This window comes from Peromyscus californicus, unplaced genomic scaffold (assembly GCF_007827085.1).
Source record: "Peromyscus californicus insignis strain IS unplaced genomic scaffold, ASM782708v3 Scaffold_4__1_contigs__length_199733344, whole genome shotgun sequence".
Lineage (NCBI taxonomy): Eukaryota > Metazoa > Chordata > Mammalia > Rodentia > Cricetidae > Peromyscus > Peromyscus californicus.
In genome coordinates, this window is record NW_026294562.1 from 51,487,618 (window position 1) to 51,505,330 (window position 17,713).

The 17,713-nt window shown below is 52.1% G+C and overlaps 1 protein-coding gene and 1 non-coding gene across 10 annotated transcripts; one reads left to right on the plus strand and one right to left on the minus strand.

Annotated features, from left to right (window-relative positions):
* Window positions 1-454: 454 nt before the first annotated feature.
* Trnaa-agc (transfer RNA alanine (anticodon AGC)) lies at window positions 455-528 on the minus strand. Its single transcript has one exon. It is a non-coding gene; the product is annotated as a tRNA-Ala (tRNA).
* A 2,509-nt stretch (window positions 529-3,037) lies between these two features.
* Ppp1r32 (protein phosphatase 1 regulatory subunit 32) lies at window positions 3,038-15,635 on the plus strand. Of its 9 annotated transcripts, none has more exons than XM_052713241.1 (16): window positions 3,038-3,347; window positions 5,358-5,814; window positions 6,088-6,513; window positions 7,422-7,557; window positions 7,945-8,062; window positions 8,242-8,395; window positions 10,265-10,393; window positions 10,913-10,976; window positions 11,283-11,395; window positions 11,811-11,870; window positions 11,973-12,059; window positions 12,476-12,589; window positions 12,665-12,759; window positions 14,766-14,930; window positions 15,277-15,356; window positions 15,541-15,635. In XM_052713241.1, the coding sequence occupies exons 3-15, from the start codon at window positions 6,487-6,489 to the stop codon at window positions 15,344-15,346; spliced, it is 1,332 nt and encodes a 443-aa protein (XP_052569201.1). In that variant the 5' UTR covers window positions 3,038-3,347; window positions 5,358-5,814; window positions 6,088-6,486; the 3' UTR covers window positions 15,347-15,356; window positions 15,541-15,635. The 9 variants fall into 9 exon arrangements, with proteins under 9 accessions (XP_052569201.1, XP_052569202.1, XP_052569208.1 ...); XM_052713242.1 differs by having other exon boundaries at window positions 5,737-5,814; XM_052713243.1 differs by lacking the exon at window positions 3,038-3,347 and having other exon boundaries at window positions 4,162-5,814; window positions 6,088-6,257; window positions 6,393-6,513.
* The last annotated feature ends 2,078 nt before the right edge of the window (window positions 15,636-17,713 follow it).

Genomic DNA, 17,713 nt, shown 5'->3' on the forward strand with positions numbered 1-17,713 from the left:
CTAAGGCTTGCTGGTTCCAGTGCAGAGAAACTAGAGATGGAGCCCTGTCCACTGGCGTCTCTGGATACATGATCTGTCTACACAGTCCCATCACCCACCACTCCCCCACGGCCATCATGTGGCACCATTCAGACTTTCCTTCACTCTCTGGCTGTTTCATCTCTCTTTACTGAGCCCAGGAAGCAGCCACCTCCTACTGTCATGACTAGACAAGCCTCCTTGGCCGGTCTGTGACAGATCTCTGATATAAAGGCATGTCCATAAGGCCCCAAAGTTAGGGCTCTTAAATATCTTCATTTATTTTCTTTTGAATTAAGGTTTCCTGTAGCCTAAACTGGCCTTGAATTCACTATCTAGCAGAGGATGACATTGAACTTCTAGGATCCTCCTGCTTTGACCTCCTGAGTGCTGTGATTGCACACTTGTGCCACTGAGTGGTGGCATCACTAGTTTTATACAGTGCTGGGGATCGAACCCAGGGCCTCATGCATGCTAGGCAAGCACTCTACCAACTGAGCTACATCCGCATCCCCCGGCTTCCCACTTCTGATTTTTTTTTTTTTTTGATTAAGACTGGACAGTGGTGGTGCACACGTTTAATCCCAGCATTCAGGAGGCAGAGGCAGGTGAATCTCCGAGTTAGAGGCCAGCCTGGTGTACAAATCAAGTTCCAGGACAGCCAGGGTTATACAGAGACACTGTCTCAAAAAACAAAACAAAACAAAACAAAAAAAACCAAAAAACAAAAAACAAAAAACCAACCAACCTAACAAAAAAAGGATGAAAAAAACCATGTCATCAAAAGGAAGATTTTTTGAAAGGAGCTCAGAGAACCTCTAACACAACCCACGAGGTGCTATCAAAGTGGTTAGCAGTGTGGCCTTGGAGGCAGGTGAACCTGCTTCAAATAGTGGCTGCTTCCTTTACTAGCTGCTTCCTTTACTAGCTGCGTGACCCCAGATAAGGCAGGCAGTCTCTCTGCGCCTCTTCACCCATGGGGAGGATCTGATCTTTTCCACTTGCATGTAGTGAGGGTTAGATGTGCTAATATGTGGGGAATGATCAAGATGGCTTCTGGTACCCAGCAAATCCCAATCGGCCTGCTGTTACCGTCAACCTGTGAGGCTCTTGCTTGAATGCCCCTGTTAGATGGTACCCTTCCATTAAGCTGGACTCTACTGGCCTGTCTCTTCTTGGCTCTGCGCTCCAAGATCAGCCATAGAGATGAACCGACCAAGGTGAAACCATGCATGCTTGATGGCGTGACATCTTACATGCTCCATTTAGCCCTTTTATGGGGACCTGTAGCCCAAGAGCGTAAATATCTGAACTGATTCGGATCTACAAAAGAGGAGGATGTTGCCCTCCTGCCCAAGGCAGCCATTGCTTTGCAAAACCATTAAGCTGAACCAAGTGGTGGCAGAGCTTACCGCCGCAGTCCCTGCACTCTGCAGAGGATTTCCCGGCAGGAAGGGAACGGACTCTTGAGTTAAAGCTGAATTTGGAGCCAAGATCCACCTCTTCCTGCCTGTGAGACTGCAGTCGGCCTCCCCATTTGTAAAGTAGGCTTATTAACAATAATTCCTGGCTGGTAGGACTGGAGCAAAAATTGATGAGATGTAGTGGGGAGAGGACTGGGAGTGTAACTCACTTCTTAAAGTGCTTGCCCAGCATACACAAAGCCCTGGGTTAAAGCCCTAGCACTGGATCAACTGAGCAAGTAGCCCATGCCTGTGATCCAGCACTTGGGAAGTAGAGACAGCAGGAACACAGATTCAAGGCCACCAGTGGCTACACAGCAAGTCAACATGAAGCCCTATCTCAAAAGTAAAACGCCAGATGTTTCCTAGGTCGGTGCCTGCTGTGGGCCGCAAAAACATGAAGCAGGAATTCAGCCGACTATAGCCAAGGCTAATGTCTGGAAGAAGCAGGGCTCCTCCAGAGGAAAAGCCAAGCCTCAAGGCGTCTCGGTGACACTAGCTTTTAAATATATATTACCCAGTTCCTGCAATGATTTTCTCGTGTGCTTTTCCAATTAATTCTTCTAAGAACTTCTAACAGTGTATTTTATCCGAGTTACCTCTCAAACATCCAAAGACAAGTAAGTGGCAGACAGAATAAGCATTCCAGACTACCTGCTAGTCTCCTGAATTAAGGTAAATATCTATACGGAGACATCACCCAGGTCAGTCGGATAAGGCGGACATTAGGTACATAGCTTTGTTTCTTGTGCAAATTAAGCTCAGACCCTCCTTTCTTCCTCACGCCAAATGGCATCCCCAGAGTTCCCCTAAAACAATTAGCCCAGAATGAAGGGCTTTTTTCTTACCAGGTACATTCAAGCAGGTTTCCTAGCTACCGAGAAGACTCACCCGGCCCGACCAGAAGCAGCAGGGCAGAGGATTGCTGATGGTATGTGTAGGGAGACGGGTTATGGGAAGAGGAGAAGAAGGAACGAAGATGGAGATATGAATGAAGACAAAGATGAGAACGAGATGGAGAGAACTTAGAACTATGAGAGGACAGGAGGAGAAGGGACAGAGAGGAGCTAAGTATGAGAACACAACTGAAGCTGTGGAGATAGAATTTTGTCTTAGAAGAACAAAGTGAATGGACTGAAGAGTTTCGTTTAAGTAGATTCATTGATACCCCTCAGATTAGTACCCCCGCTGCTTGTAGCGTCTTCCCGAGGACTCTGGGAGAAATCTCCTCAGGGCAGGCACCTGAGGGGGTTTCCATAAGTGCCCAGCACAGAGACAGTAGTTAATAAATAGGAACGATTATGGGAAGAATGTGGGTGATGTGGGTCCTGGGTTTTCAACCTCAATTGAAAGGATTGTTAGCTTCTCTGTAGAAGTAGAAAAGCCTAGGTACACGGAGGGGCCCAAGTCACATAATTTGCAAGGACCTTCATCCATGTGGGCAGCCCTTAGGCTTCAGCCACTCGTGAGATCCAGGCCTATTGAGTTTGTTCTGGAGAGTGGGTGTGCGGGGGTGCGTAGGTGAACCAGACTCTGGCCATCTGTCCACTCTGCAAGCTCCTCCAAGGAGTCCCAGCTCTATTAATGTTCTCACCCGCAGTTCTGGGTGACAGCCACTAGATGTCGCTGCATAACAGAAAACAAGGTCTGCAGCAACCTGGGACTGCCAGCCCTAAGCAGTTACTTCTGTAGCCCCAAAGGGGCTATCTAGAACTTTCCTCCCACCTCTCTTCCCTGTACAGGACCCAGACACACAGAATCTGTCTCAGAACCCAGGCTGAAGACCACTTCGTATTTGCTGTTTCCTTCCTGGTGGAGAGTCCTCTTTCCCCTCTGCCCGTGCAGATTGCCAGACATGGTTGTCAGGTATGTTATCTCACCAAAGCCCCTGACCTTGAGAGCCAGATGTGTCCTCCCAGCTTGCAGAGGCAGAAACAGGCTCAGAATAGTCCTACAGAGGAGACAGTTTTGAGCTCAGACTCAGAGCAGAGCTCCTTCCACCCCATCCCATGACTGTGTCTGAGAACCTGTGGGATTCCTGTCTTTAACTGTTTGCCTCAACCCTTTGCCTAAAGAACAGGGACATGGCTCAGTAGGTAAGGCACTTGCCTCACAAGCATGAAGGTCTGAGTTTGGATCCCTGGAAACCGAGTATTGTTGTGGAATGGAATAACTGGTTAACTATGTAGAGATGTGTTGCGTTTATTTAGCTATGTAGAGATGTGTTGCTTTTATTTAGCTATGTAAAGATGTGTTGCTTTTATTTAGCTATGTAAAGATGTGTTGCATTTATTTAGCTATGTAAAGATGTGTTGCTTTTATTTAGCTATGTAAAGATGTGTTGCTTTTGTTTATGCTGCATTTGTTTAACTTGTAAAGATGTGCTGCTGTTTCACTTTGCCTACCTAAGCACCTGATTGGTTTAATAAAAAGCTGAACATCCAATAGATAAGCAGAAGAGGAATGGGGGGGGGGGCTGGTGGGCAGAGAGCAAAGGGGAACTGGCCAGCCCGCCAGAGCCAGCCAGATACGGAGGAAGCAGGAAAGCAGGATGGACAGTATAAAGATCAGGTAAACGAGCCTCGGGGCAGCACGTAGATTAAGAGAAATGGGTTAGTTTAAGTTAAAGAAAAAAAAAAGAGCTAGCTAGAAACAAGCCTAAGCTAAGGCCAGGCATTCATAATTAATAATAATAAGTCTCTGTGTCATGATCTGGGGGCTGGCAGTCCAAGAAAGCCTGCTACAACGTATAAAGCTGTGTGTGGAGGAATGGACTTGTAATTCCAGCCAATGCAGGATGGGAGACAGGCAGATTCCTGGAAGCTCGGGGACCAGATAGCATGACTTATGTGGCAAAGTTCCAGACCAGTGAGAGACTGTGTCTCAAACAAAATGTGGAAGGAGCCTACGGTGGTCAGTGTTCATTGTCAGCTTGACAGGACCTAGCATTTACTGGGAGATGGGCTACAGGGTATGCTTATAGGAAGGGTTATTTTGTTTTGTTTTTTGATACAAGGTCTGTCTCTTTAGGCCTGGCTGACCTGGTACTTGATATTAGACTAGGCTGACCTCAAACCCACAGAGGTCTCCCTGCCTCTGCCCCTGGATTAACCGACGGGGAAGATCTATTTAAATTAAGGACGTACCATTTCCTGTCCTGGGGAGGAACCTGGACTATGTAAAATGGAGAAAGCTAGCTGAACAGTAAGATGTATTCATTGGCTGTTTTCTTAGAGGGTATAGGATATCCTGGAGCTGGAATTACAGATGACTGTGAGTCATCTGAAGTGGTGTTTTCTGAAAGAGCAGGAAGTGCTCTTAACCACTGAGCCACCTCTCCAGACCCTGATTTCTGCTCTCTAGTTGTACATGTAATGAAACCAGCTATATCAAGCCTCTCTTACCCTGACTTCTCTGCCTTGCTGGGCTGTATGCTTGAACTGAGAGCCCAATAAACCCTTAGCTTGCCTTTTTCAGAGTATCTTGTCAAAACAACAGAAAAAGAAACCAAGACAGAGCCTAAGGTCATACACTGAGGCTGCCCTCTGGCACGCACTTGCATACGGTGTTGGTACATACATTCGTTTACACACACACACACACACACACACACACACACACACACACACACACACGGCATCTCCCTCCAGGGCTTTCCTTAGCTCAGTAGATGGCCTTTTTCATGCACTGGTGCTTGGCTAAGTGCTTCGTTTGTGCTGCAACCCACAGGCAGTTGTCATTATTGTCCCTGTCTTCCAGAAAGGGCTACTAAGGCACACACACCCTGGACCAAGTTTCATATGTGTTTGGTGGCAGAGCCACGGCCCGTACCACCCAGCTTCAGAACCTGAGCTCAGGCTGTGACCTCTTCCCCAGGGGTGGCGGAGCAGCACTGACTGCTCTCTGCCTTTGCCCGGGGCGTGCCCCACCGATGACCTTCTCAATCTTCCCGTGATTCCTGTGTGGAGTGCCCAGGAGCCTCTCTGTTGGCAAGCTGGAGCTGCTTGGTGGAGGCAAGGCTGAGTGCCCCTGACCTCTGGGCTGAGTCATGACTTTGGAGGGTGAGAATCCGGTGTGCCTCGGTTTGTCCTGAAGCCCTCCTAGACGCCCTCCTAGACGAGGGTCAGTTCTGAAGCCAGGGCTTCTCTGTCGTGGTATGAAGTGCTCATGATCCCTGGTGCTGGTAGGGCTAATGTGACGTGCAGATATCTGAGGCAGGGCAGCCCCTTTCTCTTTCTGTTCCTTTTCCTCACAGGTCACTTGTCCCAGAAGAGAAGTTCACACACTCATGACAGCTGAAGGCAGAGAATCTACAGCTGGCTGTTAACCCCCGGTGTGTTCAAAATGAAATGATTTGAAGTTCCATTTGGGCCGCAGCATTGACTGAAAGCAGCAGTGATGGCAGAACTTGCACCCCAATAATTGGCAGACCCTGATCAGAGTGCCCCCTCTCCTCCTAGAGATCCAACTGTCACAGTGTTTACAAGGCTGAAAACCAACTGGAGGCATGCAGGCTGTTAGGGCAATCCCGGGGAGCTGGCTGGGGGCTGCCTGGAGACAATAGCTTGCAGGTAAGTAACAGTGTTGCCCCCTTCCTTCCATCAAGAGCTGGACCCACACTTTCCTGCCAGAAGTTACATACTTAAGATGGAGAAGTGAGGTCCTGAAAAGGAAAGACACCTTATGAAAGCCAGCAAGCCTGGTTGGAGCTGCTGCGGTTATTGGCCATATACCAAGAGCCCCAAGCTCATGGGGGAGTCTGGGAGATTGTAAGAGGTAATGTGTGTAAAGAGCTTAGCACAGATTTGGCTGGAGCAGAACAGAGTAAACATTAATTTACCAAGAGGCATAAGAATGGGATCAGGATCCACCCACATGGAATCTCAATTGGGTTATTTTTTTGATTTTGAGATCTCTGGCTGGTCGAGCTGCTTTGCCTATCTAAGCCTCTTGTTCCCCAGCGAAGAGAGGATAATAATAGCTACCTGGAAGAGCCGATAGGAGGATGGAGATAAAGGATGTAATGTGTCTGGTGAGAAGTGGGTACTCTATAAACGGGAATGATTGTCCAGGGTTATCGCTTATTTCACGTCAGTTAGGACAAACAACTGTTCGTGGTCTTGTGCAGGCAGCTGGGCCCAGAGTCATGGAGATAGGACCAAGTCTGGGCCATGCCTGACGCTCCCCTCTTGGGCAGGTCAGCCCTTCAGTGGGCCATGGCTTGAGAAGGGCTTCAGAGGCTTGGGACGCTGTTGCTAGGTGCTGGTTGCCAAGCAACACTCTGTTTCTTCTAGCTTGGCCATCTCCACCTCAGGAGGGCCGGCTTCTCAGCAGCTCCTGCCTCCTGTGGCCTCTGCCGACCTCAGAGACAGCTGCAGAGGGCAGGTGAGGGTGGGGCCTACTGTCTAAGGCCCCAGGAGAGCACAGTGAGCTTCCAGAGGGAGCGGGGTGGGGAAGGAACTGAGTAAAAGATGGAGGTGAGGGGTATGTCTCACAGGAGAGAAGAAGTCCCAGGTAGGCAGTGATCTGGTCATGTACTCCATAAGACACACGCGTGTGTGTGTGTGTGTGTGTGTGTGTGTGTGTGTGTGTGTGTGTGTGGGTGTGGGTGTGGGGTGGTGTCAGACCAGAGGACTAGGATTCAGATACCCCGGGTCTGAATCCCAGCTCTTGGCTCTTGTCAAGAGCTTCAGTTTATTCCTCGGCACTGAAGCCTCTTGGCTTTAAAATGGGGGCGGCATTTGAAAGCTGGTGTGAGACAAGCCACACGTGTGAGAGTGTGAGAATTCAAGATGGGTTCTTCCTTTGGCTTGAGGTGCAGTGTCCAGAAACGGGAACAGGGGCCTTACAAGAAGGACTCGAGTCTGTGGGGGTGATTGCCCCTGCTGGGGTTGGAGCCTGGGACCAGGACTCCTGAGGGCCTCCCGGGTTTCTTCTCAGGCCTGCGGGGCCCTGCCCCACAGCATCATGATGGGAAAACTCCCTCTCGGGGTTGTCTCTCCTTATGTGAAGATGAGTTCGGGGGGGTGCTCTGACCCTCTGAAGTTTTATGCTACCAGCTACTGCACAGCCTATGGTGAGGACCCCCCGATGTGGGACCCTGGGTGGGAAGAGGGGCCAGGAGAGGCACAGTCTCTAGGAAAATCCTACTACGGTGACCTGCCGCACAGAGCTGTTCTACTATTCCCGGAACCCAAGGGCTCACACTATCCAGCTGGCCTTGTCCAGCCACCCCCTTGTCTTGTCACTGCAGTGAGTCTGCCACATGGTTCTTGTGTCCCCACGCCATTGGCTCTGTTTCCTGCCATCATAGTCCCCTGAAGGGCCAGGTCTACCCAGCTCCCATCACCTAGGGTGTTGGGTATTCCCCTGGCTTAGTGGCTCCTGGGCCCTGGGGGATGCTGACACTGGAAGCCACGCCTCCTTTTCTGATGACCTTTGACCCTGTCTTGCTCCCTGGCAGGTCGGGAGGAGTTCAAGCCCCGAATGGGGAGCCACGTAGGCACAGGCTACAAGTCCAACTATCGGCCCCTGGTCTCCTACCAGCCCCACCTGGACACCCTGGAGAATCCAGCCGTGGGGTACGGTTTCCGTTGCCCCCCTTTCCTCCCACCTCTGCCCTGCTGGATTTCAGCTACCAGAGATGTCATTGCCCCGCGCTCCAAGGCAAAGCCTGGCAGCCCTCAGCCCGAGAACAAAGGCAGGAAAGGCGGGCAGATGGCGCCGGAGGTCACAGCGCTTACCTCCTCCTGCCCCTTAGGGAACAAATCCGGGACACTTCCAAGTCTGTGACCAGTCAGAGCTACTCTCCCCTAGAAGTGCCCGATGGCAAGCACTCCCTGCCCTGGAACCTGTACCAGACCACCTCTGGCTATGGGCGAGAGAAGCTCAATTCGGGGCCGCTCTCCAAGGAGGTCAGTGCTGGGCCCATGCTGGGAAGGAGGGAACCCAGGATGTGTGCAGGAAGGCAGGGAGGGTGGGTTCCTTCGAGCAAGCAGGAACAGTGCTTCCAACCATCGCACAAAGCTCAGATGACAGTCTTGGGTGGGGGAGCACTCCCCAGTGTGACCTTCCCGTCATCCACGCTGTCCCCACCGCCACCCTCCCCTCCATTTCTCCCCACAGCCCTGTCACCACCCTCCCCTCTACTCCATCCTCCCAGATGCCAGGGTCCTACTCCTGTTCAGAGCCTTTGCCACTACTCTCCCCACCTCCCACCCGCGCATAATCACCCCCATCTTCTCTGCTTCTGTTGTCTATCGCCACCATTCAAGTCACCACCGTGGTCCTGAGGATGGCTGTTCCTTCATCCAGCCAATCTGTTCTGAACACATTTTGACTTTGGAGGGAGTGTGCTTAGGCTGTAGCTCAGTGCTTAGGGTGCTTGCCTAACATCCATGAGACTCTGGGTTCCATCCCCAGCACTTCATAAACCAGGCATAGTGGTATTTACCTGTAATCCCAGCACTGGGGAGATGGAGGAGGCAGGATAAGGAGTTCAAAGTTATCCTTAGCTACATATCAAGTTTGAGGCCAGCCTGAGCCACATGAGACTGTATCTCAACTTTGATGATGATGGCAGGAGATATGGCTCAGAGATTAAGGGTGTTTGCTGCTCTTCCAGAGGATGTGAGTACAGTTCCCAGCACCCACATCAGGAGACTCATAACTGCCTGCAACTCCAGCTTTAGGATATCTGATGCCCTTATCTGGCCTCTGTGGACACCTGTCTACATGTGACATATATAAGCACAGACACATAAAATACTAATAAATCTGTTTTTTTTTTTTTTTTTTTTTTTGGTTTTTCGAGACAGGGTTTCTCTGTGTAGCTTTGCACCTTTCCTGGGACTCACTTGGTAGCCCAGGCTGGCCTCGAACTCACAGAGATCCGCCTGGCTCTGCCTCCCGAGTGCTGGGATTAAAGGCGTGCGCCACCACCGCCCGGCATAAATCTGTTTTTTAAAAAGATTTAATTATTACTATATAGGCATGTGTGCCTGCCCACCAGAAGAGGGCACCAGATCTCATTACAGATGGTTGTGAGCCACCATGTGGTTGCTGGGAATTGAACTCAGGACCTCTGGAAGAGCAGCCAGTGCTCTTAACCGCTGAGCCATCTCTCCAGCCCCACTAATAAATCTTTTTATTTTAAAAAATCGGAAGGAGGGGCTGGAGAGATGCCTCAGAGGTTAAGAGCACAGACTGCTCTTCCAGAGGTCCTGAGTTCAATTCCCAGCAACCACATGGTGGCTCACAACCATCTGTAATGAGATCTGGTGCCCTCTTCTGGCCTGCAGGAATATATGCTGTATACATAATAAATAAATAAATCTTTAAAAAAAAATCAGAAGGAGTAAGAGCAGAGGAAAATACGTGAGGAAGGAAGATGAAATACAAGCCCAAGGGCTGGGAAAGAGGTTACTATGGAGACACTGGGCAAGGTTCAAAAGAGGCTGCATCATCCCTCTAGCTATCAAAGGGATGTGTGTGCCCCGCAGTACATCTGTGCAAAGGCCCTGAGGCAGGAGTCTCTGGTTGTGAGGCTCAACAAGGAGCTGAGGGCTTGCAGCAGCCTGAGGACGCGACGTCCCTATGGACCCGCTGTCAGGGTGTGAGAGTCACTGTGAGCAAGACATTGCAAACTCTGATGCAGGAGGGACCCCCTGGCTGCACCGTACCAGAGCCACATAGACTGCCGTGAAGGTGGTCTGTGGAATGGAGGGGGACAGTGATCGGCACCCCTCACCTGCCAGGTCAATCACTTGCACTCCCTCCTCCAGGTGAGGAAGGTCCACTTCGACACCCAGGATCACGGGCCTCAGACCATCACAGGGCTGGAGCCCAAGGAGGTTCCCCTGCTCCACCAGCAGCAGGGCAAGGGCTCTATGGAGTGGGAGAACTCGCACTATGTGAGTGGATGTCTGCTCTGGCTGGAATGGGAAGGGCTGTGGGACCACACCGGCCTCCTCCCCCTGCAGAGCTTGGACCTGTGATTACTCTCTCAGGGAGCTACTGCATGTGGGCTCGGGCCCCCGTGAAACACTGTAGAGAGCAAGGCATTTTCAATTTGATAGTTATCCAACTGCATCCAAGTGGCCACCATACCCTGCCCTGTCCCGTGTGTCCCAGGACCAAGCTTACGTGTATTCCATCAGCTTTTCCCCCTTCATCACGACCCCCCTTTCTTCTGTGTGAGTTCCTCAGGGTCATTTCCAGGAACTCAGCATGGTGCGTGACTTGGAATTATCATGGAGGCATCTGGCATGCCTCATCAGGCGTATTAGATGTCTTTCGGGGTGTTGTGCTAGTCTCCTCCTCTAAGGCTCACTGGGAGTTCATATATCCAAAGAGCTGCCACCACCGTCACGGAATGCTCACCTTCCACCCTGGCCCACTGTGTCCCTATTGCCCTGGCTTGTGTGTTCCAGGGCCCACGCTTCATGACTTCTGAGTACAATTCCAAGTATATCAAGGAGACTCCAAACCACCCAGGTAGCCCCCCCCCCCCAAGCTCGGCCTTCCTTCTCCAATCCCTTGGGGAGACTCCAGGGGGATTGGAGCTAGTACAGTTCTCAGAAGCCACCAGGGGAGAAAGGACGACAGACATCCAGGTGGCTTGAGGGAGCTGGGTCCCGGGGCTGATCTCAGTGCCCTGGCCTGCTGATGTAGCAGGGTCACTAGGGCCTGACCACGGCTACTCCTGGCCTGTTAGTTCCTATTCTTCCTTCTGCTTTCCTGGCCTCGACCCTGGAGTCTGTCCCTCTCCTGCTGGGACACAGAGAACTGTGGCTTTTGCAGATCTCTTGCTCAAGAAGACAATCGGTTCCAAAGAAGAAACTGGGTTCACTGAAGAGTCTACCAAGAATCCCATCGTCTTCCAGCCACCCTCACAGGCGTTTCCCGGGGACCCTGTGAGTGTTGTTTCAGGAGCATTGAAATTCTCAAGACTAGGGGTCTGCAGTCACTTTTTAAACTTCTGACACAAAGCCCTCCAGTCAAGTATGGAGTGAAAGAGCATTAAAGAACACCACTACCGTGGTTCAGGGCATCCCTTTATAGATGAGAATACTGAGGTCCAAGTAAGTGAGGGGGCAGGGCCAAGGTCACTCAACGCTCAGATGGAAACTTTCCCTGCTGGCTCCCATTCAGGACCATGGGGTTGGTCATTCCACCCAAACTCCACTTATTCCTCAGGTGCACTGCTCACACCCGTCCGTACAGAACCCCTCTGCATGCCTGGCACAGTGGGGGCTGGAATCAGAGGGTGTGGGAGCCACTGAGGGCAAGGGAGGCTAGGCTGATTTCCCACTGTGCACCCCTCTCCAGATCCTCCAGCCAGGACGGAGTGTCACCAAGTCAGACTACCTCCCAATAAGTCACCCTCAGGTAAGTGCTGTGCTCCTAGGGGGCCAGGGCCACCTGTGGGGACAATTGCACCTGGCTTGGAATTGTGAAGGGGTGGTACTCATGGCTGCTTTGCTCCTTCAGGGAAGTGAGTTTCTGCCTGTGCTGGCCAGAGGCTCTGATCGAGACACAGGATACAGCCGAGTGAATGAAAGGACCTTGAACCCCAGAGTGAGTGACAGGGGCCCAGCAGGGAAGAATGGGAGCAGGCAGACTATCTGGAGAGGCAGATGAAGGGTGTCTCAGATGGAACGTAAAGCTGGGGACTGAGCCGGGCGGTGGTGGCGCACGCCTTTAATCCCAGCACTCAGGAGGCAGAGGCAGGCGGATCTCTGTGAGTTCGAGGCCAGCCTGGGCTACCAAGTGAGTTCCAGGAGAGGCGCAAAGCTACACAGAGAAACCCTGTCTCGAAAAACCAAAAAAAAAAAAAAAAAAAAAAAAAAAAAAGCTGGGGACTGGGGCAGAGAGGTGTGTTTTGAAACTTGGAATGATTTGTCAGGGTGTGGAAGCACCCTGCCCATCCTTCCTCAGTTTTACGACCTCAGCTAGCCATCCAGCCTCCCATTTTGTGGCTCTACTCCCTACAGATGCCTACTCCAAGTCCACAGCCCACCAGCATGAGCCACAGGTCCTACCAGCCACCCCAGCGGATGCAACAGACTAATGTTGCCCTGCTTGGCAGGGAGTCTGTGGGGAACAAGGTAACAGCGCCACACCCACCCCTACCCCTAAGAACGGCGCCTGAGTCCTGAACATCCTGTCTTCATCTTGTGCAGGAGCCCACAGGATTCACGATTAACAACCCCAGCTATGTCCGGGGCTCCTATGAGTCTGACAGAGATCAGCGGTACCTGACTACCTACAACCAAGGGTAAGGCTCCCCTCCGGGCTGAAGGCTGAGACCCATTTGACAGACTGTAAATGAGGCAGGGCAAGTAATGAGGCCATAACCTCTGGAAGGAGAACCAAGACCCACACTGAACTCTCCCAGAAACGGACCGTCAGCCGAGCATCCCATGCCAGCCCCTCACTGGCAGAGTGGTCTTTAGGGGGCTTATGGAAGTTGAATGCAAAGGAAAGGCAACAGTGATGGGCTGTTATGAGGCCAGCTGTCCTGTGGCAGAAACTCTAGACAAAAGTGTAAGGCACACAGCTCCGAGCTGTCCCCACCTGAGGGTGAGAGCCAGGACAATCACATCCCAGACCCATTAGTCACTAGCTGAAAAGCTGTCCCCAAGGTGACATTACGTTTCCTGGGGGCTCCTTGTTCAGGAGAAGCAGGTCTAGCAGCTCCAAGGGAGGGCGCTCTCACAGACAGGCAGATAAGATACTAGGACCAGTCTGGTGGGCTCGGGAATGGTAAACGAATGCAGGGGTCTGCAGCAGCAGCAGCAGCAAAAAACATCAGTTGCTAAGTTACTGCATCCACCACATGCCAGGTAGGCTCAGTGCTCGCTCAGCAGGTAAGCTCTGATCCATGACTCAGGCCTGGAGGAGGGCTTCCAGGGGAGGCAGCCAAAGAGATGGGGGGGGGGCAGCTTCTGAGACCAGGGCCGGGGGGTGGGGGACGCATCTAGGAGCAGCAGAAAAAGGACAGTCTTGCTATGTGGCCCTGAATTGCCTGGAACTTTCTCTGTAGACCAGACTGGCCTAGAGCTTGTGGCAATAACTCCTTCTGTCTTTGTCTCCTGAGTGCTAGAATCACACATTTATTAGCCCATTCCAACAGGAAGTATTTTTTGGGGAGCGGGGGAAGCAGAATCCTAGAGTTGGGAAAGCCAGGGTTCCTCCCAGCACACCTCTCATCAACACACACACACACACACACACACACACACACACACACACACACACACACGCACCTACTGTCCCCCAATACCTGAGTCTTCCAAGTTCCTCTGGCTTGTCAGGCTTCCCTTCTGCTACTCCTGTTCTAGGGTCCTTCCTGTTTTCAGAGTCTTGACAGAGGGCAGATATTAGCCTAGGTCGGGTGGGCAAACCATGTGATCACATGGGCGGAGAGGAGGAACAGGAAGCTGGGATGAGGGTGCTGTAAGAAGGTAGCATTGGAGTCTAGACTGCAGAGTACCCTGACTGAGGACCAGCCAGCAATAGAGGTCTGAGCTAGAAGAGCCTTTGGTGGCTTCTGAGCTAAACCCTTGGGCCTCAGCTTGGGAGCACAGTAACTTCTCTCCTTCTCATAAAGGCGATGGGGAAAAGGGAGCATTTTGGGTGTTGGGGGACAAAGATCTGTCCCTCTTTAGGTGACCGCTCCCCTTTTGAGGCCCCCATAGGCCCTCCTCAGGCAATAGTCTTTACTGCAAGTCCCTACCCTGCCCACACACCCGCCCCCATTACCTGTCAGGAATTCCTGCCAGGTATCAGGCATCCTGTTTCTTGCTGGAGATCCCCAAACCCCCAGGGGTTGTAATCACTGATTTCCAAATGGACCTATGGGCATCCTGGCACTCTATCTTCATAAGCCAAGAGTGGGGTCCAAGTCTTAGTCATTTTGTGTCTCAAAACTTGGCCTAAGTCTCAGCTCTTTGGGTGGATGGAAGGAAAGCAGAGGCTTAGGGGAGCCTGGTGGAGCAGGGCTCCTCCCTGGGTTCTGGCAGGGTCACAGGTTGGTATACCACAGATCCTCTTCATTGCTCTTCACATCTGTCTCAGCTTTGGAGCGAGGGAGAGGCACTCAGCTCCAGGAACGAGAACAGGCTTCCTGAGTGAGAATGTCCTTGGTGGGCAAGGCCTCAGGTGTATGGGCAGAGGCGAGGGGACTGAAGAGCTCCGAGGCCCAAGATCAGTTGGTAGTGAAGGGTGGGGCAGGCCTCAGAAAGAGGTGAGTGGTGGCCAACGACCCTTGTACTATATTAGGTACTTTGAGAACATCCCCAAGGGGCTGGACCGAGAAGGCTGGACTCGAGGCGGCATCCAGCCCCAGAAAGCAGGAGGCTACGCCCTCAATGAGCCGGTTACCCGCATGGATGCCACCCCCAACCCCACGGAGACCCTGCGGCACCTGCACCCCCATGTTGCAAGGTAGCATGCCCCCTCAGCTCTGCCGCTGTCCGGTTTCCTCGCTTGGCGGCCTCTTCCAGGCTGTGGTATCTGTGAGGCCGTTTCCTCTGGCCTCCTACCTGCCCAGATTCATTCCCTCGGCTCTGTCTAGTGAATGAACTGTGGGCCTGCCCCTCCTGTGACTCCTGCTCAGTTCTTCCAAACCTCCACTTGGACAGTAAAGGCTCCAGTTGGCAGGCAGAGAATGTCTGTGGTTTGGCTGTCCTTGTCTGGGCCTTGCAGGCTCTTGGGATCTCAGGGAGGGAGGCAGAGGAGAGAGGCGCAAGCCTGGTCCCCCACCCACTATCAGCTTCCTTTCTTCCCGCAGAACCTTGACTTCAGTTGACCCCTACTACCGAGACATACCTCATAGCAACCGCTACACGGCTTCCAGTTGAATCTGGAGGGGTAAGGGAACAGGATACCCTCCTGCACCCCCTCCCCAGGGGAAGACATCATTGGCCAGCTCCCTTCCCAAGCCCTGGGTTAAGCTAGGCTTTGAGGGATGGGAGTCAGGATGCCCTTTGTTTCTGCTGAAGAGTGTTCACCCTGGGGCCTTCCCTCAGACCTTGTCTTTGTTCCTTCTACCCAGGTTTGTCGTGATGGGGCAAGCTGCTTTCCCTGTGGTCCCCAAGATCCCCCCAGTTACTTTCCTAAGGAAATAAAGAACACTGAATCAGCACAGAATTGCAGTCTTTGTGCGGCAGGGTGGTGCTCGGCAAAGGGATCGAGCTAGGGTGTGTCTGGGTAGAGGGTTCAAGGCCAGATTTGGAGTCGAGGGACTTGTTGAGCTTCTGAGGCTCAGCAGACAAGATGCACCATTGGTTCCTGCCCTGTTGAGATAAGCTCCTCAGTTTGTGCTGTCTAGGATAGTGATCAGTCGGGCCAGGGTGGAGCTGGGATGCAGGGGAGGGGAGGGGAGGGCCAGAGGGCAGGCGTGGCGAGAGACCAGTTACTGAGTTTCCTGGGTCTGGTTACCTCTCTAAAATGGGAACACAGATTAAAGCAGGACTTCTGGGTCCCACTTTTGGCCTCAGAAGAGAGAAGTCTATAGGGATAGACCAGGAAAATGCCAGAGAGGTGGAGAGGACTCTGATAGATGGGCAGCTAGACACGAGCACAGGGTCGAGGGCTGACGACAAAGGCTGAGTCTCCCTCCCGCCAAGCAACCAGAGGAAGACAACATCTTCTTTGAGAATGAGAACAAGTTGTCTGTTAGAGGGATGCCCCACTGAGCACAGTTCCCAATGAGCAAATGTGTGGGAAGACAGGGCAGCCGGACACCGGAGCTCCTCACCTGCAAGGCAGAATCTAGCCTGTCTCTTAGCACCTGTTGCCACTCAGCCAGGTACTTGTTCAGTACACAGCTGTGCAACTACATGCCATGGTTCTCTTAGCGACAACCCCTTGTCCCCCAGGAGCCTAGCTCCTAAAGAGGTATGTCAGTTACTCGGGGTCCTGGAGGGCAGCCAAATGGCAGCAGTCCTGAACTTGGGGGTGTCCTCTCAAAGCCCAAACTGGCATGAGGAGGGGATGGCCACTCAGGGCCCAGCAGCCATTCACTACCCCTGTGTCCTTTTGTGCTTCTCAGTGGATATCCATGTTGCAGTTTTGCTGGCCCTGGAGCCCAGCTGTACCCAGTGCAGTCCTATGTAGCAGGCCTGGGGGCTGTCCACAGCCTGGCAGGGGCTCCATGTGGGCTGTGGGAGGCTCCAGCTGGTTCCAGGGTTGGAAGAGGGGAGTCAGGGACACATAGTCTCTGGGCTCCAAACCCAACCAGACTCAGGGCCCAGTGACAGGCTCACAGGCTGTGCGTGGGGACTTGCTGGTCCATGGCCTACAACATTAGGGGTGAGTCACCAACCCGAGACAGGCCTGGGTCCCAACAATGTCCTATCATAACTTCATAGTGGGGTGAGGGCACCCTTCTTTACCTAGCCCCTCCCTGCCCAAACACACACACACACACACACACACACACACATACACACACACACGCATGCATGGACAACACAAAAGCACACACAAGCAGTTAAAAAGGACACAGAGCCCTGAAGATGCCTATATACAAACACACAGGCACATCTACACCAACAAAATATAACAGTTGCACACTTGGTCATGGTGGCACATATCTGAGGAGCACTGGTGAGGTGGAAACAGGAGGGTCAGGAATTTAAGACCATCCTCAGCTACATGGGCCAGCCTGGACTACACGAGACCTTGTTTCAGGAAAACTTAAAAAAATAACAAATGACATGAGCACATCTGGAAACACAAGAAGAACATGTACACTATACATAGGTGTTTACACGAGCACCTAAGACACTTACATATGCACATCTAGACACAGTGATGACCAAGGACTCGGGAATGCAGACACATGAAAATAGACATACAAGGGGTCGGGGAGATGGCTCAGTCAGAAAATCATTTGTTGCACAGCATGAAGAGGAGTTTGGATCCCCAACACCTATGGACGAAAGCTGGGCACAGTGACATGTGTCTTCGGTCTCAGTGCTGGGCAGGCAGAAACAGGAGATCCCTGGAGCTTCTGGAGACAGCCTGGCTGAATCCATGAGCTTTGGGTTTGGTGACAGACTATCTTAAAAAATAAGTTGGAAAGCAATTGAGAAAGACATTCAAGGTAAAACTCCACCCCTCTCCTAAGTATGAACGCATATGCGTGCGTGCACACATGCACACACATACATACACCACACACACACACAAATGGATATGCATATAGCAACTTACAAAGCAAA